This window comes from Nuphar pumila, chromosome 13, assembly GCF_984573655.1.
Source record: "Nuphar pumila chromosome 13, dmNupPumi1.hap1.1, whole genome shotgun sequence".
Taxonomy (NCBI): domain Eukaryota; kingdom Viridiplantae; phylum Streptophyta; class Magnoliopsida; order Nymphaeales; family Nymphaeaceae; genus Nuphar; species Nuphar pumila.
This window is the reverse complement of record NC_143261.1, coordinates 59,295,586-59,318,528: the sequence shown is the minus strand read 5'-3', so window position 1 is coordinate 59,318,528 and position 22,943 is coordinate 59,295,586. Positions and strand designations below refer to the sequence as shown.

General features: G+C 33.7%; 1 protein-coding gene across 1 annotated transcript; it reads left to right on the top strand.

Moving 5' to 3' along the window:
- Positions 1 to 4,921: 4,921 nt before the first annotated feature.
- On the top strand, positions 4,922 to 6,041 carry LOC149818492 (protein REBELOTE-like). Its single transcript, XM_089986226.1, has 4 exons — positions 4,922 to 5,059; positions 5,269 to 5,595; positions 5,690 to 5,896; positions 6,012 to 6,041. Exons 1-4 carry the CDS (start codon positions 4,922 to 4,924, stop codon positions 6,039 to 6,041), a joined length of 702 nt encoding a protein of 233 aa, XP_089842352.1.
- The last annotated feature ends 16,902 nt before the right edge of the window (positions 6,042 to 22,943 follow it).

Below are 22,943 nucleotides of genomic sequence, written 5' to 3'. Positions count from 1 at the left end.
TCAGAATTTTACAATTATGTATATTCAATTTTAGTGAGAAGATGAGATAAAAGCAATACACTTTTGCATTGCATGGCACACTCTCTCAATCCAAAATATTATGCAAAAAAATGGTTGACAACAGGTGTTGGTCGTGTTTTTCCAAATGAAGATCCTGAGATATCAAGGAACAAAATGATATATTTGGGAAGACTTTTTAATGATCCTCACATGTTTAAGGTTGTAAATAGTGAGTTTGAAAAGTTCTTTACTGGAAGATTTGATTCTTTAGCAACACTCATAGCAAGGGACAGAGAAGATCCCCTTAATTGGTGGGCAACATATGGATCAGATACACCAAATCTGCAACGTCTTGCAATGAAGTTGTTATCCCAACTTGCTACATCATCGTGTTGTGAAAGAAATTGGACTCACATATGTTCAAATTCACAACATTAAAAGAAACAAACTCATTAGTAAAAGAGCAGAGGATTTGGTTTATGTTCACTCTAATCTACGATTAATTTCTCGTCACACCAAAGATGAGTATATGTACTTTTTTTTCTTTTGTATTCAAAGTTCATATTTAAATATTTATATTCAAAGTTTGAAGTTAGATACTAAGTTAATCATATTTTGATGTAGTTGTGAACCATCTAAGTATTGAGATGTAAATCCAAAAGATTTTGACTTGGAGGGAGAACATGATTTGCATACTCTCAACATGGACTACCTCGATCTTGTTCTTCCCTCTAATTCAGACGATGAGGCAGATTTATGATAAGTTTTGTTGTTATCACACTCACAAGCTTCTTTATGTGTTATATTTTGGTAAGTTTGTGTTGTTACTTCAATAGAATTACTTTTTTATTTTTGCTGTAAAATTTACAATCTTATTATTCATTTATTGTTATATATATAATTATATATATATTTTTAAAATATATATAGCCGAGTCCCCGTCTTCAAAATTTTTGAAATTGTGCCGCACCCGTACCTGCACCCGTACACGTACCCATACCCGTACCCGCACCTGCACCCATGTGACATAGGATGTAACCTAATCAGACTTGGAGTTGGATGAAGAGATGGGTGAGAAAAGCCTTTAGCAAGCCAGATCTTATCAGCGTAATTTGTGTGTGTTGGTTCTGAACCATGATGCCATATGGTGATGTGCACTATTGTTTGCATGAATATAACCAGCAAATGTTAGATGTACCCCCCACAGACATGTTCAACATAGTTTATTTACTATATTATGAGGTTTTATCATGTCTAATATACCATAATCATAGTCACAGTTATATATATATATATATCGTGTGATAATATCAGGTGCAGAAAAGAAAGAAGAAAGGAAGGAAAAAAAGGAGGGAAGAAGGAAAGAAAACTGTTTTTCCTAGTTTTTTTTTTTATTTTTCGCATTTTATTTTTAAGTTCATAGATTTTCCTGGGATTGATTGAAAAATATATAATATCCTGATATTTTGCCTTAGCCGAGATATAGCCAAGACCGATATTTGTGACTATGATTATAATACAGTTTCAAAGATGGTGAAAAAACGAAGGCTCACAATTCATAAGGATAAAAAATGGTCTAAAATATCCTATTAAAATAAACTTTAATGCATAAAATGGAAAATAGAACATCCTAAACATGATCCAAAGGTTAGTTTTTGCTTTTAGAGGTTAGATCTGTGTAAAACAAGTGTGTACCACCATAAGTTATGGTGGTTCAGTACCACCATAGAAACACCATATCCATATACATATGTACACACGTGTACATGCATATATATATACACACCATTGTCACCGATATCGCTGATATTTTGAATATATCGTGATATTATCGGCAATTTCAAGCTTGCCGATAATATTGGGAATATATCGTGATATTTTCAAAATATCAGCAAATAAAAAATATCATGATATTTTTGAGTTTTTTTTTAAAATTAAATTTGCATTTCCTATTTTTTTGTTTCTTTTATATTTTAAAACCTTTAAAACATGTTTCTTTATATTTTTGAAAGAAAAATAATACAAAACTTATTATTTTCTTAGGTTTTTTTGTTGTTATTTATATTTTTTTCAATTTTTTAAACTCCCATGATTTTCCCAAGATATTCCCAAGATTTATCAACTTTTGAAAATCTCTCCGAGAAATACCCTCGCTGAGAAATTACCTTTAACGATACAGGTGACTATGATACACACACATTTTAAGCCAGATACTATGTTGGATTTGGATTAGGATATAAAAAACTGAAAGATAGTCTGTTCTGATTAGCTAATTGGATATTGAAATTTATACTGAATCCCTCTAAATGGATTTAAGCCAGTTGAATATCCAACCCTCACATCCTTAAGCGACATCTGCATAAGACCTATTTAAATCTTTAGCCCTGTTTCTTCCAAAACCATCCTAGTGCCATGTTTATTTTGGCCAGGCTACACTTCACCCCATGGCAAAGGCTTGGCCTGATTGCCTAGGCATGGGCCCATCAGTTTCAGGCCCAAGCTAAGTCTGTCCTGCACCATGTACCCAGCTCAATACCCACCCCTTCTGGAAGAAAGAGACTGAGGTTGGGTCAGATGATGCACTTTGGTTTGACCCAACACCATTAGAGATTGGAAATCTTTAGAAACATGTTTCTATTCTACTTGACCAGCACAATGAAATTTCTCTTGTATCTATGTCCTTCAAAGCAATCAGAGAGTTGATGAAATGGCGAACTTGGATTTTATGGTGACATATTTACTATAAATCCCCATTGATTTCATACAATTTATTTTTCATATATTTTTTTCCTGAAGGTGGTAGTATTATAACTTTATCTACTTGTATAGATGAGGTGTATTATAGTTGTCTTAGAACATAGGAATATAATTTTAACTTTATAACCCTAACCTTGTTTCCTTATTCTATAATTGTAGTAATATTTTATTTCCAGTTCCTATGATCTAGCATATATCTCATAAACTCCAAACAAAGGGTTTATATGATTGACAATAGAAACTTTAGAAAGTCCTTCAATTGTTTAGGAGTTGCTTCTCGCTAATAAAGCCAGATGATGCGGATAGATGGATATGTGTTTTGACTTTTGAGCTTCTCTTGATTCCTTGGGTTCTGGAACAATTTAAAAAAACGTGGCATGTTTAAGTCATTTTTAGTTTGAACGACCATCCCTGCTTAATTAGTGTCTTTGGGCTTTGTGACCCATGACTTGCAATTAGCAAATTCAGTGACTGTGGGATCAACTTTGTAAACATCTTCAAAAACTACTTCAAATAACCAGGATTAACTCATTTTTTTCCAATGTGAAGTTTGAACGCTTTTTTTAGCCATCTACTTTCTTTGATGATGATGCCATCTTATCATTTTAAGAAAAAGTGAAATTTGGATATCAGAACTAGCTTAAATGTCTTATAGTCAAAGAGCTAGGCAGTGCACACGTGCCAGCTTGCTGTGTGGCTCAGAAACACACAAAATAAATTTTCAAAATGAAAAGATTGATAAAAGGCTTTCAAGATCTAGAAATTTTCTGAAATTATATGTTTTAACATTGTATGCAAAAAACAGTTATAGTATAATATGAAATTCAAGGTGGCTGTAATGTTAAGATTAACATCTTACACCATTACAAGATGTACGCTAATATTAGTAAAAATTGTGCACCTACTTGAGCACAAGATGGCACTGTGACATGCACCCAGGAAAGCAAACCGGCATATTTAACATAATATGAAAATCCATAACTCTGTAAATACATTTGTATGTGATGTTGATTGTTGAACAGAACCCAGGAATTCAAATAAAAAAAAGAAAGAAAAAGTTTCAATCACAAACATAACTTGCTATTCTCTGTCTTTATAGACTTTTTTTTATTAAGATCAAGCATACTTAGAAGCACCTAAGTGATGTTTACATGAGGTTTCCTGAGCATGACTTTTATCGCCTAGTACTAGCACGTAGATAGCCTTCCCAGTCAGTAAGCTGGCCTCACAATATGGGTATAGGCAGGGACCCATGTGAAATATAGATATTGTATTGATCTCATTTCTAAATCTTTGTCATTTTATTTCAGCACCATGAAATGTTCATTATCCAAAGTTATATTTTTTTACCAATTTGTCTCCTTTCACTTTATTCAACTAGAAACAGTTCTTTTACTTGTTTCCTGAAGTTACTCTTTGCGCTATTAGTTCAGAGCCCCGAGTGCAACAGAACTAAATCCTATAGGTTCTTTCACTAAAAGGTAAAGGAAAAAGTCCCTTTAGATAGAGACTCTTCAGAAAAATGATCACCACCTCTTTGGGTGTGCAAAGGCTAGTTCCTTTGTTCTTGTGCTGTTGTGCATGGCCAATGGATAATGTTGTATAGATTGGACGATCAATTACTTTCTTGTGCCACTGAGAAGACATTGGTGTAGATTTGGAAATGGTGGGTAATGACTATTTGGAGGCTTCTCAGAAGTAAAAGAAATACATGTTACTGTATGGATGGATTTATCTCACATGCAAGTTTATCACCTCCAATCACAAGTCATAAGGTCTTGGACCTTCATGGCGTGGCCTCATTGCTCTTTCAGGTATTTTTTATAATGTTTTCCTTTAGCACAAACCCAAGTATTGTGTCATGAAGGTTATAGAGGGTGTGGTTCTGCTCATCATGACAGAAATTGCATATATAAAGGGTTTATTGTGGGCAAGTTGTGGGTGACACCAAGCTTACAGAATTTAATTATTATTTCATGTATGTGAAAGTTGCAAGTGAGAAAATTTACCACAGTGAAGATAATGATGCTACACTTGTTAATTTGCCACTAAAAGAAGTCTGAAGTTTTTATAGGATGAATTCCATGTGCATGAGCATTATTTTGCATTCTCAAGTGTGTTTCACTATGTTTCAGACCACTATCTGATTTGATATAGATCAGCTATGGGCGATTTCACAATTTCATCGGCCAACACTGCTGGGATGTATATTATGTTAATTATTGGAACTATTGCAGCATGGTTTGATGTTAATTGGAAAACCAACAACTTCTCTAGTTTCCTCTGCCCTGCTCTCATTCATGTTCTTATGGAATCAAGTCATTGAACCTAGAACGGTTCTTACCCTTCTTGAGAAATTCACTGTGATATTGTTGTTTCCCAAATATAGTGAGTGTTTTGCCTATTCTCCACAATTTTCTGCTTATCTGTTCATAATTGTGGTTGCAATTCTGTTTGTACACGAGATCCATATTTCTCTATCTTCTTTCTAATATTTTACATATTTTTCAGGATGGACTAAGGAAAATACAAGATTGGCAGTATGTAAACTGCCTTGAACTTTGGGTTAAGTTTGTATGTGCTAGCATCAAGGAACATGATCTTCAGAGTTTGCTATACTTGGCAATTCAGATGATAAATGGACTTGCCCATATGTTGCCTGGACCTCGTTTCTTTCCTTTGAGGCTAAAATGCATCCATTTGTTGAATAAGCTTTCACATTCTAGTGGCGTCTTCATTCCTGTGGCTTCTTTATCTCTAAGCTTTCTAGAATTTGGGGAAGGTGGCAAATCTGATAATAGTGCTCCAAAATATTTTAATTTTTCAAGTATGTTGAAGGTTGGTTCAAGTGGAGAGACTACCTCATCAGTTTTCAGGATCTTCACTGTCTCGGCTCTCTGCTTTACTTATTAGTTGGTTACTTGTCTGACAGGTGCCAAAACAGCTACTGAAACTGAAAGCATACCATGAGCAATGTGTACGCTCTGCAGTTGAAACACTTTCAGAGCACTTTTCTCAATGGAGTTATCATGTATCTTTCCCTGAGTTGGCTTTTGTTCCACTCGTCAGCTTTAGAAAGTTTTGCAAAAAGACAACCAGTGAGAGCCTCAGACGTCTTGTAAAGCCATTCATGGATCAGGTAAATATTTTTGAATATGCTTACATGTTTGACTTTGCGATAGCACGTGCTCAGAGTTGTGTTTTTTATCTGTAAATTGATTTTCTTTTGACCAACAATGTGAAACATTGCTCAGGGAATCCTTAGTACAACTAACTTGGGCTGACAGAATCTGTGTCACAAGGTTGCACCTACCCCTGACCACAATCCAAGTGCATAAGGTGAAGGGGCTCTGAACTTGGGGCAAGGGCACTTTGCTTCAATTCTACATCTACCCTTGCCACAATTCAAGATCATATGAGGATTTTGTACCTACATTTGATTATGTGGAACCAGCCCTGTCCACTTCATGCTGCTGCCACCTGAACAACCTTAAATTGAATGGTCTAAGCTTAGAAGCCTGTAGTTCTAATGAAAGATTTGTTGGTTCGAGACAAGAAAAAAAATTGATGACCAATGCCGGTGTTTCAAAACCTAGCAAGCTCAGAACCCATCTTAGGATGCAGGAAGTGTAGCCAAACTTCTCTAGGTTTTTGCCTAGAGTTAGATGGACTTGGAAAATCCAAGACCCACCAATTTGGATTAACAAAACAACCAGCCGGGACTGAGTTATCCACTTGGCGCCAAGTGACACAATCTTGTTCAATGAATCAATATCATGGTGATAGGCTTAATCCTATCCATTTGGATTATGGTTATAAACATTATTTTATACTAATGAAGAAGCAGTTCCCAACATCTCTTTTTTATTAGACGGGGAAAACCTGGCCCAGTCTGGAGACTTGGCCCAGACCTGGTTGTCTATCCAGGAAAAAATCCTGTACAGCTACCCTGCCTCATGAACAGTACTGCTGTTAATATATATATATATATATATATATATATATATATATATATATATATATATGTAATCATGTATATATATATATATATATATATATATATACATGATTACATATATATATATATATATATATATATATATATATATATATATATATATATACCCGATAAAGGGTATTTCTGTAATTCTGCCCATTAGGGGCATTTCAATCTTTTTACTTTTCTTTTATTTTCTTTTTCTTTTCTCTTTTCTTATTTTTTATTTTTCTTTTTTTGATTGTAAAATGCATTAAATGCATTGCATTGGGGGTCTCTGTTAAATTATGTATATAAATATATATATATATATATATAAATATATATATACATACGTATATATATACATATATATATATACATATTTCTTTTTTTGTTTTCTTATTTCTCCAAATACCCAATAGGGGTATTTTGGTAAATCCCCATGTAAACTCTCCCCTTTTCCTTTTCTCTCCCTTTTTTACTTTTTCTTTTTTTCTTTTGCTTTTTTAAGACCACAAGGGGCCCCACTCATCTTGTCGTTGGGGCCCCAACGGTCATATTTTTGAGATACTTTTTAGGAATTGAGGTTGCCTATTCTCTCAGAGGATATATTCTCTCTCAAATAAAATTAGCTGCTAACATATGTGCTAGGTCAAAAGTTTTCGATAAAAAGGTGGAAACCTCAAAAGTCATAAATACAAAATTAAGACTTGAAGATAGTGTATTGCTTGAAGATTCTATTTCATATTATCAATTGATTGGATCTCTCACTTATCTCTCTATCACCCAACCTAATATCACTCATGTGTTCATGCAGCAAGTCAGTTTTAACATGCCCCTACCACATTGCACATGGCAGCAATTATGAGGATTGTGTGATACATTAAAAACACCGTTTCAAAAGAGCTTTTTTTTTTGTCCTCTTCATCATCTTTAGATCTAATTATCCGGGGTGGTAACCTAAATGATAGGTTTTTGTATTTTTTAAAGAGATTCGTTGATCTATTGGAGGTGTAAGAAACGACAAAAAATATCTTTATCTTCAGCTGAAGCCGAATATCAGGTAATGACTATGACAACAATGGAGCTTGTGTAGCTTAAAAGTCTTCTCAGTGATATGGAAATCATCATCTCAACACCTTCGAAGAGTTATGACAATAAGAGTGTAATCTACATTGCCAGCTACCATACCTTCCATGAGCGAATCAAACATATTAAGATGGATTGTCACTATGTTTGTGATGAATATCTAAGAGGAACTATTACGTTGTCGTACCAGTTGACAAATTTCTTCATCAAAGCTCTTTCCGCTCCTCGATTTCTCTTTCTCAGCAAACTTTCGATCATTTTCTCGTAAAGTTTGAAGGGGAGTGTATATATATATATATATATATATATATATATAAACAGTTTGCCCAATAAGGGCATTTTTGTCTTTTTGTATGTAATTATAGTTGTTTATTAGAAACAACTATTTTTTCATTTTCTTATTTTTGTCTTCATTTTCTTTTTTTATTTCTATTTTATCATGTCATTGGGCCCCGCTGTATAGAGTCGATAGGGGCCCCAACAGTAAAAAAATATGACCGAGGGAGCTCCCCAACGTCTCTATGAAAGGGAGCTCCCAATGGTCTCCCTCTTGTATTTGTATATAAATAGGGGAGTGTTCCCCCTATATTTTTTCATGGCTTCCCAAAGCACATTTTCAATAATATTTTATTTTTAATTGACTCTTTGTATTGTCCTTTAGTGGACTTTTGTCTATGCACTTTTGTGCTTGTCTATCTTCTTTGTAATTGTCCACTTATGTGCTTTTGCACTTTGCTTTTGTAATTCCACATACTTCATTACAACCGCTTGCATCAGCTTGCACACAGGCACATGACTGGTTTTGATCTTGAGATGTGGGATTAGCATCACTCCTCAATCCCACTCCGCTGACCAAATGCACACTCTGCTGCAGGGCCAACTCCCAGCATCTTACCCAAAATCATTTTAAGTATTTGTTGCTGATAAAATTAAAACAAATCCCTTTTGGTGTTTGTGATATGCACTTACACTTCAGCTATCTGCGACATTTCCTAGACTGGACCAGATTCCATGCAACACCCAAAATAATGTCCAAATGAAAGTAGCAGGATGATTTTTGAAACATCCTCTGTTGTGCTCTTTGTGACCAATGTTAAACTAATTAATGAAATAAGGAAAAGAAAATTAAACTAAAACATAGTCTTGGTTTTTAGTTGACATCAGTGAATATTTTAGGACTGTTTCATATTGCACACAGGCACATGACTGGTTTTGATCTTGAGATGTGGGATTAGCATCACTCCTCAATCCCACTCCGCTGGCCAAATGCACACTCTGCTGCAGGGCCAGCTCCTAGCATCTTACCCAAAATCATTTTAAGTATTTGTTGCTGATAAAATTAAAACAAATCCCTTTTGGTGTTTGTGATATGCACTTACACTTCAGCTCTCTGCGACATTTCCTAGACTGGACTAGATTCCATGCAACACCCAAAATAATGTCCAAATGAAAGTAGCAGGATGATTTTTGAAACATCCTCTGTTGTGCTCTTTGTGACCAATGTTAAACTAATTAATGAAATAAGGAAAAGAAAATTAAACTAAAACATAGTCTTGGTTTTTAGTTGACATCAGTGAATATTTTAGGACTGTTTCATATTGTAGTATATAATGGTATTCTACAGATGCAAACTTTGTAAGCAGGATGCACTAGTAGTGGATTTCGTGATGGACATATCATCTTCACATATTTTTTTTTGTATTAATATCATGCTCTTGAAGTTTCTGGATATCATAATCTGACATCAAATATTCATGAAAAGAGATGATGTCTGCTTTTTTCTTTTTCATTCAAGCTTAAATTATGGGAGAGTATGAAAATGAGCTTTTCTTGTAATTAAAGACTTGCCATCTTCTGCGCTCTTCAGCATTCGAGTATCAAATTAATTTGGCAATTCTCTCACCTTTTTCTTTTTCCTATGATATAGGTTGAGCAGAACATAGAATTTGTATAGAAAAAAAGGGATGAGATTGCTTTTTCTCCAAATGACCAAGCATCACTTGAATCTTTTCTCCAGGTGTGCTAGTGTTTCTCTTTTTTTTTTGTGTTTACTGGCCATCTTCTCTCACCAACTGTTCTAATATCTCTAGGATGAAAAGAGAAAAGGGAGTGCTCCTTTCCATAAGTATCATGCAAGGATTGTTGAGGGATCTCTTTCTAAAAAAGCAGAGAAGAAATCAAGGTAATTGATGGATTTTTGTTAGAAATCTCCAATAATTAATTAATTCTCTGCTTGGCTCACAAAGGCTTCAATATAATCACAAAACGATATATACCCGAAAAAAATGCGATATTTTAAAAATACTGCTAAAACCCTCACGATTTTTTGTAAGATTTTGAAATATACAAAAAAATCATGCTGCTTCATTTGATGGTGTGAACTTTTTTTTTGTCAGCAATCATTCAATGCTGAGCTGAGCTGGCATTGAATGGCGCATGTTAGGCAGCATTGAATGCTGACTACCGATGGCAATGGCTTTTCACTAAATGAAGGGGAGGCACCCTCGTTTTATATAGCAGCTGAGAGGGCCTTCCCTCCCCTACACATTTGGTATGGTACTATTCAAGTAGCCGATTAGACTCTAAACAACTTATGCATATTTTTTTAAAGGGAAACTGTGTTATATGTTGCATATCATTTAAACTTCCTTCACCCCATTGCTGAAACTACCTTATATTATATGGTATTTTGTAAATGCCTTTCACCCCATTGCTCAAAGTAACCTATGTTGTATAGTATTTTTGTAAACGCCCCTTACCTCATTTTCAAAATCTCTCTCTCTCTCTATATATATATATATTTATATATATATAAGGTGCTCTCAGAGCACCTACTCTCACCTAATAAAAGCTTCAAATTTTCAAAATCTGAGTGATTTTTTCGTTGATCAGACCCTATAGATATGATCTACAACTTTGCTTTCTAGTAGGAGGGAGTAGGTGTTCCCGGAGCATTACTCTATATTAATAATGATAGGGTGTTCCCACCTAGTAGAAGCTTCAAATTTTCAAAATCTGAGTGCTTTTTTCGTTGATCAGACCCTATAGATATGATCTACAGTTTTTATTTAGTGGAAAAAAATGTTTGGATCATGTTATTATGTCATACATGTAGTTTTTTTTAAGATCTTCAAAAATCAATGGCTCACAAGGTACCAAAATTTTATGACTAAAAAAGCCTATTTTGAACATGATCCAAAAAATGATTACTATCAAATACACTGTTTTAAGTACATCTATAAGATCTGATTGAGAAGATGCAACCTACAAATATGATTTCTAGTAGGTGCTCCGGGAGCACCCTAGGATTGGTCTATATTAGTAATGAATGTATACATTTTCAACTTACAGAGATTTTCCTGCGGAAAACTCACTTTTTAACCTGAGAATGAGATTTGTAACTGTGATACCCAGGGTGTGCATCCCTTGCTTTAAGCCCAAGCATCAAGCTCCCTGGAGGGATTTTATGTGCTTGGGAGTGGGCCATACGGCAGAGCATCAATCTCTACCGGGCCCCACCACCTGAACTGGGGTTTCCTCTCAAAAAATATAAAAAGGCAATTCTCTGCCTGCCAACTAGAATTTTTGCTGAATAAATTCATCTTACTCTGGTGGTTGTCAACTTGGTATTGCAGCATTTTGGAAGAGCCGGCTTCAAATTCTATTGAAGTTACAGAGCTTGTAAGTGGAATGAAAAGGTCAGGCAAAGGGAAAAGAAACTTGAATTTAAATTTTCCGAGTAAGAAGAAGAAACATAGAACATGAGTGTGCATTCCGTATACCTTTTTAACCATCGTGTTTTTCATTATTGTTTAATATTGAATGATAATAACTGGATTAGTTTTATTTAGTTTTAGTCATCTAAATTCTGTACATGCTGACGAAGTTTTTGAGGGCTTATATGATGAAATAATTCCACTGGAGATCCGGATAAACGACAATTCATTGAAAGGTTTAGTGCATGCTTGATATTGACTGATCTAATTTATCAAGATATTTGTGCATGAGCAAGTGACTTTTTAAGTGTTGCTGTTTCCAATTAGGAGATTCAATTCATATCAGCAGATTCACATCGATTTTAACATAAGGATATGTACTTCATGCAAGATTGATTGGCCTAGTTGTTTCCTCTCATTTGATCATTTGACTAGTCACCTCCTCTGTAGATGTTTTTAGTTTTTTTAGTATTTTTTAGACCATTTAATTTCCTTTTTAGGCCGTAGATGCCGTTTGACTCAATTATTGGCTGTTGGGATCGAGTCTATAATAACTGAAGCCTATCTTTTATTCCTGTTATCCATCTCTCTCTCTCTCTCTATCATTTTTTAACCTAGTGTGAGTCCCTTTCATTTTATTAAAGGTGCTATCTTAAGTGATTTGTGCCAGGCAATTTAGTTGACAACACGTTGTAGATTAGACTCCATGAGCAGGCCAAGCTCAGTTGTATCCTCAAAGCCAAATTGTGTAAAGTTCATTGCACCAAATAATTATCAGAAGTTGGGCAATTTTCACTTTATAATTCTAGTCAATGTGTTGTATAATTAACACAATTGCTTCCTTGTTTGGGGTTGGTGATGGGGTTTGAACTGCTTTCTACTACCATGTTTTTTTTTGGTTTATAATTATTCATTGTGAACTCCTTATATACATAAAAGATATAAGACATTGGAATAATTAATTAAAAAAGATTGTAAATACAAAGAAAGAATTCATAAAACAACTTCTAATAAATATAGATTTTGTAAACCATCTGTACTATAATATAATGTTATTTGTGCTTTCGCCGGTTGTGGCCAATTTCATAAAAAATGATTGCACTTGTATTACCCAACATTTTTGTGTTCTGTTTTTTGTTTCTTCTTAAGGTATCTTGTTTTAGGATGCGCTTTAGGTGGTAAGACTGGAATAAGGTTTGGAGGAGTGATGTGAGATATTATCCGTCATTAGAAAAAATGAATAAGTATTATATGCAGCTTGATACGATTTAATAGTGTAGAACCTATCGTAGTAATCTTTTGATAACTTGTCTTCGTACAAAATGCACGTGATTATATGTTTGCACAAAATCTCGCTAACCTGTTACTCTCTACAAGAGCATGTTTGTTTTTTAAGATAAACATTGCAATTGTGAGAGTGATTGTAGGCTTTGTATCGACGATGAAGGCAATGCACTACTTGAACACATAGATTTCGTGCTTCTTTCTTACCATCGTCCAACTTTTTTTTACTTTAGGCACCACACATGTTATGGGTATTATTCTTTTGGTTTTCAAAAAGTTTCATCATCATGAGATAAAGTTTTTCAATAAGAGGATTTAGTGACTTGTCATGTATTGTGAGAATCCTCGCATTAAATCTCTTTACTATATTAGAGGTTAAGCGCTTGTACATTCTAGTTGAAAAGTATATGTTAGCCTAATGTTTTTCTTTTATGACCTTAGTTGCATACTTGTATGCATCTTCCCTTTGCTCCTGAATCTTTTTAAGAAAATAATTATACTTTTGTCTCGTGAGTGCTTTGGTTGTGCTTTACCAAAGTTGACCTAGTGATATTCCAAATTTATGTTAAAAGTTTTTCGTAGTGTTTTGTGTAAAATTCAACCTGACAATTTAGCCATGTATTGTGAGAATCCTAGCATTAAATCTCTTTACTATATTAGAGGTTAAGCGCTTGTACATTCTAGTTGAAAAGTATATGTTAGCCTAATGTTTTTCTTTTATGACCTTAGTTGCATACTTGTATGCATCTTCCCTTTGCTCCTGAATCTTTTTAAGAAAATAATTATACTTTTGTCTCGTGAGTGCTTTGGCTGTGCTTTACCAAAGTTGACCTAGTGATATTCCAAATTTATGTTAAAAGTTTTTCGTAGTGTTTTGTGTAAAATTCAATCTGACAATTTAGCCATGTATGGGAGAACATATTGTGTAGCTTTGTGTGCTTATTTGAGAACAAATTGTACTTTAACTTTGGGTATGTCATTGTATTAGTGTCTCAATTGTGCATTCACATGCATAAAAAACTACACCCATGATTCATTCGACTCGTTATCTATAATAGTAAATGCAACCGAAAATATTTGATCACAAGGATCAATACCATGGGCTGACAACAATATTTATGTATTTTTCTTTTAGGAATGTGTCATCTACCATAAGAAGTGGAGGGCTTTCTTTAAAAAACTGATCAATGCATGCACGAAAAGATACGAACATGTACATAAATCTATGTCGTCTATCAGTTTCAATGCACATTGTCGATCATCGGTTAGTCGTAATGACAATAGGCAAAAAGCATCTTGAAAAACTCTTCGAATAAACCATATAGGATCACCTTAGTCATTTCTCATTAATGTCATGCTTGTTTGTACGTAACCTTCATACTTTCCTTGCGACTAATGTCATTTAAGATTTCTTTTAGAGTTAACTTTGGGTTATCGTGTAAGTGTTCAAGAATAACACTTGAAATCCACTTAAAAGATATTTTTTTCACTACTACGTTGTCCAATGATCCACCACATGTATGCTCACTTTGATACTTCTTCACTTGAAAGAATGATGTTTTCTGCACCTTTGTTCAATGGATCCTCCAAGTGGAATGAACCATAGTCCGCAAGTTATTTCTCATGCATACTACAGTTACTCTGTTATTGCAGTTTTTCATAAATTTTATTTTATAGTTATTTCTTATCACATGATCTTTAAAAAATTATGATAGTGCTAAAGATTATTAAACCTTTTGTCGATAACAACTTCTCGATCTTTTGACTATATTGATAGCCATTGAAATCGTTCTATATCATTAAGTCTTTTGTTACACAGTTGCTCAAACAACTAAATTGACTTAACATCAATGATTGCCAATTGCTCTTTATTGAAATAATATTCATTGAGCAATAATGTAAAGTTTATAAATTTCTCAAAATTTTTAAATAAATAAAAGATTTTTTTTTGTGAATTATTTTGGTATTTAACTTTGATTAAATATCATTTTTTAGCAAATTACTTAGCTAATATTGATTGATTAATTAGCAGTTATTTATGGATAATATTTTGGCATTTATTGAAGTTATTTGATATTTAATTGGGCAGTTATGAGGTTTTGTATGAAGTATTTGGATCTCGACCTCAATATAAATCTAAGAGGATCAACCAACTCAAACGCAAGTTTGAACTATTTGAATGAACATATAAGATCCACTCGATCTCAAGTTATTTAGGATTGGATCTCCAAATGATTTCAATCAACCGAAATAGATTTGGGTAGGGTTTTGATTTATATCGGGGCTTAAATCAGGCATAGAAGAAATTTAGATCCATTTGAGACACAATTGGATCTTTCTTTAAAGTAGAAAGTGTCTTGGATTTATTTAGAGACCCAAATGAATTCTACTAAGTAAAATAAGATTTGGATATATTTAGATGACCCAAATGGATCTCACTAAGAAAAGGACTTTTGGATCCACTTGGAGACCCAATTCGATCTCATCAAGTAAATAAAATTTTAGATCCATTTGTGACTCAAATGGATCCTATTAAAGTATAATAAATTTGTTTGGATCCACCTAAGACCCAAATGAATCTCATTTAAATAAATAGGATTTAAGTCCACTTATGACCCAAATGAATTTAATTATATATATATATATATATATATATATATATATATATATATATATATATATATATATATATATATATATATATATATATATTAGTAGGTTGGATTTGGAATTAATGAGATCCAAATAGGTCTCACCAAAATCCAAATCCAAGCCCACTTGTTTTCCTACTTAAAACTAAAAAGAAATTCAAAACCAAATTCTAATTTCAAGTTTTTCTTTCCACACTCGCCTTTGAAAATGTTTTTTCCCCCTACTTTTTTTCAAATCAAAAAGGTTTTCCCCCTTTCTAATTGGATTTTTTCCTTTTTTTCTTCCTATAAATACTCTACTCATGCCCCCTCTGCCCATTACATTCCCTCTCACCTGTATCATAAACTTCACTCATGCTCCCCTTCACCCTTCACTCTCCCCTCTCTCGTGTAAACCCAGCACCACCACCACCAGTCCACCACCACCACTGCCCATCTCTCTCCTGATTTTCGTCTTGCACCATACCATTGCCACCCGATCCTCTCCTTCCCACCAACTGGGCAGCCACCGATAGCACCCACCAGTGCCACCTTCACTGACTCCTGGTGACTGCTCTCAGCCGCTCCTGCTGAACAACCTCCACTCTTTGTTGAACCACCCTGTTTTGCCTCACATAAAATAACAATTGAATAACATGCTTTTCATCATAGATACTATGCAGCATCTTTGATATGCATTTTATCATTCATCATAAGCATTTACACAGGCTTAAAACTACGTAATAATTTCAGAAACATGCATATTCAAAAAACATGAGCCATATACATATATTTATTCATAAAATCTTGAAATACACTCGTATTTAACTATTCATAAAATCCAAAATACATATATTAGAATATGTTTGTAAAACCTGAACATATACGTGTCTTTTATTGAAAACATGTTCAAAATACTCACATATGGAAAATTTTGATACTTTTTTAACATATGCACATTCTTGTTTATGAAAAACAAATATTACTTAAATATATATTTTATCAAAAGGCATGCAACACAAACAATTTTTGAATATATATATATATATAAACTATGTAATTATGAAAACCCCAAGCATTTCAAAAAACCTAAAACTACACATATATGTTAAAGTTATTATAAACCTACCTTGTAATGCATGTGGTCTCACGAGAAATAAAGAAATTTCAAAAAGGCCCTCGAGAATTCTCCTCGATTAGCATGACATTGATCGTATTTTATTGACGATCCAACTATGAGCGAGGACACGTATGCTAACCTCGGTTTCCAGTTCGATGATGGTAGTGAAGAACAAGGTTGTGGTGAAGGTGACGACCACAAGCGGTAGGGTCAAGGTTGGCGAAATGACCTCGCTGAAGGAGGTGATGGCTTTTGGTGACATCGAGGTCAAACTCGTGCTCAACTCAGCTTGGCTAGGTTGAGTGCGGGTCAGCTGGACCGACCCAAGTTCAGTTCCCCAAACGTGAAAGTGGGCACCGACAGGCTCTGTTGAGCTCCGGTTGGTGAATTGAAGAAGAATGGAACTTGTGTTTGGAGATATGTGTTAGTTACAGTATATTGCTGCATTATGGTTGTTTTGTGAATTTCTCATCTTTTGGTGAATTCATATACGATAAGATGAAACACTTATTTCTTGGTTTGTGTTGTAATGGTGAATTCATATGTGATTCTATTTATATGCAAAATTATGTGTATGTGCATGCATTATGCATAAGAGCATGATGATGTCTTAATCTACCCCAACATTCTTGAGTGTGACTGATACTGTGTATTGTGTGTGCATGTGTGCACATGCATCATTGGTTTGTAACATACTATTGGTGTGTCTGCTGTTGCTTTTCAGATATGGATTTTGATATGTTAAACAACTGAAGATATAGCTGTTATGCTAATATAAGATCTGTCTCTCTTTCTCTCCTTTTTTCGCTTGTCTTGAACGAAGAGATTAGTAATGTCCCTTACCAAGGGAGCAGGTTTTACAACTCCACCGAATGAAATTGTGCAAAAACATGAAATTAAGGCTGATGCATTTATGCGAACTGCTAAGAATCATGCCAGCCATTAATGTATTATGAAGCTGTAATATAGACTATGTTGGTCGCTTTCATTTGTGGTATTTTTCTGAATGTAGCCAGTTCATGAATGATTAAGCATATTTTCCCCTACTTCGTTGTGTTGAAGGTCATTTGTAAGGAGTGGAGTGGGAGAACAATGACTACAGGAAGCACAAGGCTGGTGGTATGCTTATTTATGAAACCTACTCCTTATACATTTACTTATGGGAATATATTTATCCTGTTTTGTATAAAACTTCTCATGTCTTGGGTGTTCCTTGGGAGGTAGATGATGAAGGTTTAAGGCAACACATGAGCCAATTTGGTGAATTGGTTGATGCAACAATTATTAAAGTAATTGTTCAGGCACTGTTACTGCTTTGTTTGTTTTGAAATAATTAACTTAACATTGTACTTGTTGTGCCTTATTTTAATTGATTTTCTGCTTCTATGGGTTGTGGAACAAAAAGGGCACCATTACCTTCAATTATTTGTCAATTGCTTTTCTGTGGATTCAAGCACATGCTATTGTTTACACCCTAGCTCATAACTTCAAAAAAAAAAAAATGATGACTGTGAGCTCCGAGTCGAGCCATGTTCCGAGAAATGCTATCTTGATGGTGCTCATGGCACCCTGACAAAAAAAAAATTAAGTCCATACAATGTGTGTGAACCCCAAGGCGGGTTCGGGATTTTGAGAATCATCTTTGGTGCGATGACTCGCACAGGAAAATAATTGAGAAATCAAATATGAGATTTCTGAGGCTCTGGGTATACCTGAAAGAAGGTATATGTTACCAGACCCCTCGTAGTGCGATAGCTCGCACTTGGTTATAAAGAAAATGTAAAATGAAATATAAAACCTTTGAGACTCTGGGTATACCTGAAAGACGGTATATGTTACTGGATTCTCCAGGCTCTGGGTACACCTGAAAGATGGTGTATGTTACCGGATCCATGATCTACCTTGGAGAGGGTAGGTGGTATGAGCTTCATGGACGTTCGTGTTTTCGTGAGAGTTAGGCATCTCACTGTATGGTCTCAGTTCACTACAATGTCTATGCCTGTGCTTACCCACAGGGTGAGAGTAAGATAAATATTAAATAATTTAAGTTGACTGAAAACTTATTCCTGAAGAATTATGTACTGTTGATATGACTTTCGTAAAACTTGTAGAATCTACAGTGCTAATGTGGATAAATGTATCTTTAGTTCAATCCTCTTTTGCACTGTATCATGAATTGAAAGCATAATCATTTTCTTAGAATGATATAAATTTCCATGCTAGTTATATCTGCAGTTGTTGCACATATTTGTACACAGGACACTGAGCACCACATATAGATATAATGCTTCTTACGTAGACAGGGGAGTCTGACCCTTCTGCATTAAAATTTTTCAGGTAACGCATAATTGGAGCATCGTGGAGTCGTATTTGGAAGTAGTCAAGAGATCTCAGTTTTTCAGTGTTTCCTATTTGAACTCTGATTAGTAAATTTACATTTCTGTTATCGGTGATGCATAGACTATTTTCTAGATCACGAATTTATAAATCATGATGTTGTTTCTAAACCTGCTTTGATATCAACTATGTAACGACCTCAAATTCACCTCCGAAAATATATGATTTTTTTTAAAGAAAGTGAATGATGCTATAACTGATCTATGGTCCTGCTTCAACCAAACTAAGCTCTAAGAGGTCAACTTCTACGCAAGCACTAGCATTTATAGCCCATTAGAACTAAGTTCGCAAAAGAGACACCAAAGACAAGATCCCTTTGTCAAGATGAAAACGAAATACAACTTTTTTTTTAATACTAAAAACATCCCACGAATCTAGGGTACATCACAGATTCACATCCCAACACACCAATCATCCATTTTAAACCATAATTTAAAATGAAATAGTTCAAACCAAAATTAAAAATTAATAAACTTTAACTTTAAGTTCATAAAGTTTAAATCAATCCCATAACATATAGAATCCAGCAACCATAATAAATTTTGCCATCTCTAGCAAAACTAGTCGCATCATCACCTACTCGATTAAGTTTGAGAACTCACAGTTCTCATACAAAATATTATATTATCCAATAGTAAAGAATAAAGTATAAATCCACTAAACATCAAGTTTAGAAAATATTTATGTGGACATAACGATTCAGATATGCTTGCAACATAAATAAATTCAAGCATACTTGCAATATCACATGATACAAAAATCGATGCATATATTATGCATATACAATACGTGAACCAATGCAAATTGCATGAAAAACTTTTATCTCCGTATAGAATGTTTCTTTTGAATGCATGTATATGTTTAATACAAACCAATTTAAGTTATTCTCCTAACCACTTCGCGGATACTAGCATGGGTAAAATTCTGAGGTCCAAGGTAGATCCCAACTATATCTTAATCATACACAATTATATTTTATTATGTACTAGGATCTCATATATGTTTCTCGATCGACTTCGAGCATCATCACCCAATGTCATGACGACAAGGCCTACACATCCTCCAACACCATTTTTCTTAATATACCAATATGCTACAGTTGAGCCAATCTCACGATCCTCGACAAAATGGTGGAAAATTTTCTACAATCATGGCTAGGAACATGAACCTCCATATCGGGTTCTTGGGACAAACATTGCAAATGTTGTTCAGTATCCTAATGGTCCCTCATGACCGTCATCCAAGGATCCCACCATCATCAGAGGACAATCAAAGAATCATATTATTGGTATATTGTTAAGGTCTCTTATACCTCTTTAAATTATCATACACTCTTTCCACAAAAACATAATGGATCTGTATATCCATAACATGCACCTCATCATGCATCATCTGATTGGGCTACCACCCTACTCAGTCATAACAGTGTATCATTATATGTCAATAAGTATAATTAATCATATGCATCATAAGACAATATAAATAATGCATTCACATGATTATTACAATAATATTTTACTCACACACGGCCTCAATAGGCCCATGTGTAGCTTAATCATAAGTCACAATACAATCTCATTCACCTTTCGAACCGTCTCATACATTCAAGTAAGCATTTTGCATTATGCGACATATCATGTTCACAAGCCACATACCATAATAACATATTATACATAATCATCATAAGCATATATAACATCACATTAGGCTATACATTATTATCATATTGCATATAATAAACCTGGTTCAAATCTGGAACCAATACATGCATGTAATTCAACACATCACATGCAAACTGGCAAAAACAATTTACATGCAAAACTGTAAAAACAGAATCTTACATGTTCTTAGAAGCTCAAACATAAATCATATAAAGTGATTCTGGATCTAAGATTTTTAATGTACATTCATATACACATTAGCTATCTACAAGAAGAAACCCTGACCTAAACCCATTCAGAGTCAAGAAATAATTTTTTTAGAAACATCGATTATTTTTTGTTCACTGAACAGTCTAGTCCGGTTTGATCTTTTCAAAGAAAAGTTAGTCATTCATCACACATAACGAAATAAATTCTAAATTTTTTACTATGGTTGGCTTGATATGTCTAACAGATGTCCCCAAAAACCCAGACTTAATTTTTTTTTTAAATAATTAAAAATTTTGTAATACAGACTATTTATATTATTTAGCAAACTATTTTTTAGAAATTACAGATTCTAGACCAAAATTTCAAGATTTTTAATTCTTAAACTGTAAATAATCTGCCTACATGATTTTTATCGTGTGTTCTACCATATATAAGCTAACACATATAAAAATATCAACCATAAATCTAGAATAATTTGGGAGGTATAATTTTTACAAAAATATGCAGCCTACAAAGATTTTCTATCGGGACATAAATTTTGTGTCGACTTGCGGAGGTCATATCTCTAAACCCGAAACTCATTGAGCTCAATTTTTTTTTGAATTGCTTCTGTATGTCAGAAACATTTCTAAATTCATAATTTATGGGTTCATCGACTTGAAAACTATATTTTTCTTTACAACAGATCGAAATAAAAATACATAACAACATGCAGTTTTTAAGAAACACATCAAGAACTTTATGTTTTCATCCAAAACACTAAGAATATGCAACCAATGATTTTGACTCATAAAAAACATATCATATTTATACATAAATATATGTAAGCATGTTACATATATGTAACACAGAAGTATCATGCATATCATGAATTAAACACAATAACCAACATTTTTACTTAAGATAATATATTTTTCTCAAAATTGATTTTTGAAAAAGGATTTTGAGTTTATAAAAACATCCAAACAACTTTATAATCCATCAAAATCATATTAACTCCAGGCATAAACATATCCAGCATGTTACAAATATCAAATCTAACTTATAACATGAATTTAAATACGAATCTACATCATTTTTCATTAGAAAATAGGTTAAATCGCTTCTGCGAATTAAAATGGATATTATGAAAGCAAAATAGGGTTTTAAATATGAATATAACATAAATCGAACCATAGAAACACGATTTCATGTTTGATCGACCTATCCTAAATTCTAAACATGTTGAATAATGTAAAATCTTGTACCCTAATGTGAATAAAAATAAATAAAATACTGCACACGTGAATGAAGATCAAAATACAACAAAGCTCTCTCGAAAACACGAAAGAGATCAAAAATATCTTCCTTAACGCAAATGGTTGTTGTCTAAAGCCAAGGTACAAACCTTGTATCAGATCAAACACCTAAAAACAAAAGAAAAAATGAGTATGATGGGATATCAGATCAAACACCTAAAAAATGAGTTAATCTGAATGACTTTTGTTATCAGGAATGTCCTTATTTCTCTAACTTGTTTATTGAAATGTTTGAAAATAGTAACAGAGTTTATTGCTTTGCTAGTGCTGACGTTGGTTTTCAAAAATGATGTTTAACATCTATAAGACTTTAACAACACTTCTCAATTATTAATTGTGATATTTTTAATGACATTTATCTCATACTTCAAATGAGGTTTGCATATAATGTATATTATATATAATATATATTATATATAAAATATACATTATATTCTATGTTGTATATATAGTATTCTATGTTATATAACTTATATTAGTATTATTATATACGGGCTGAGCCAGGCAGGGCACGGGCTGCCCGGCCCAGCCCAATCTACTAGCATTTAGTCGGATTGCTTTTTAAAATCAGATCCAACTCCGAATCCGATTTCATGAAGGCCTTTGTTTGTAAATTTACAAGAAAACAGAGGCTATATGTGAAATGTCAGAAATGTGAGGCCCATGCCTGGAATAAGGGGTAAAATGTTGGCCTTAAATGGGATTTTCTCAAATAAATACGAAGGAGAGAGAGAGAGTACTCCAACATAAATACGACGACCAATTGAAAAAAACATCGTTCCCTTGTTTCCTGAGAGAGAGA

Bases quoted from the DNA above. Each gene is read 5' to 3' on its own strand.
- LOC149818492 (XM_089986226.1), top strand. From the start codon at position 4,922: ATGGGCGATTTCACAATTTCATCGGCCAACACTGCTGGGATGTATATT. The intron at 5,596-5,689 runs GTTGGTTCAAGT...CTTGTCTGACAG, and splicing joins ATTTTTCAAGTATGTTGAAG to GTGCCAAAACAGCTACTGAA. The intron at 5,897-6,011 runs GTAAATATTTTT...AACATTGCTCAG, and splicing joins TAAAGCCATTCATGGATCAG to GGAATCCTTAGTACAACTAA.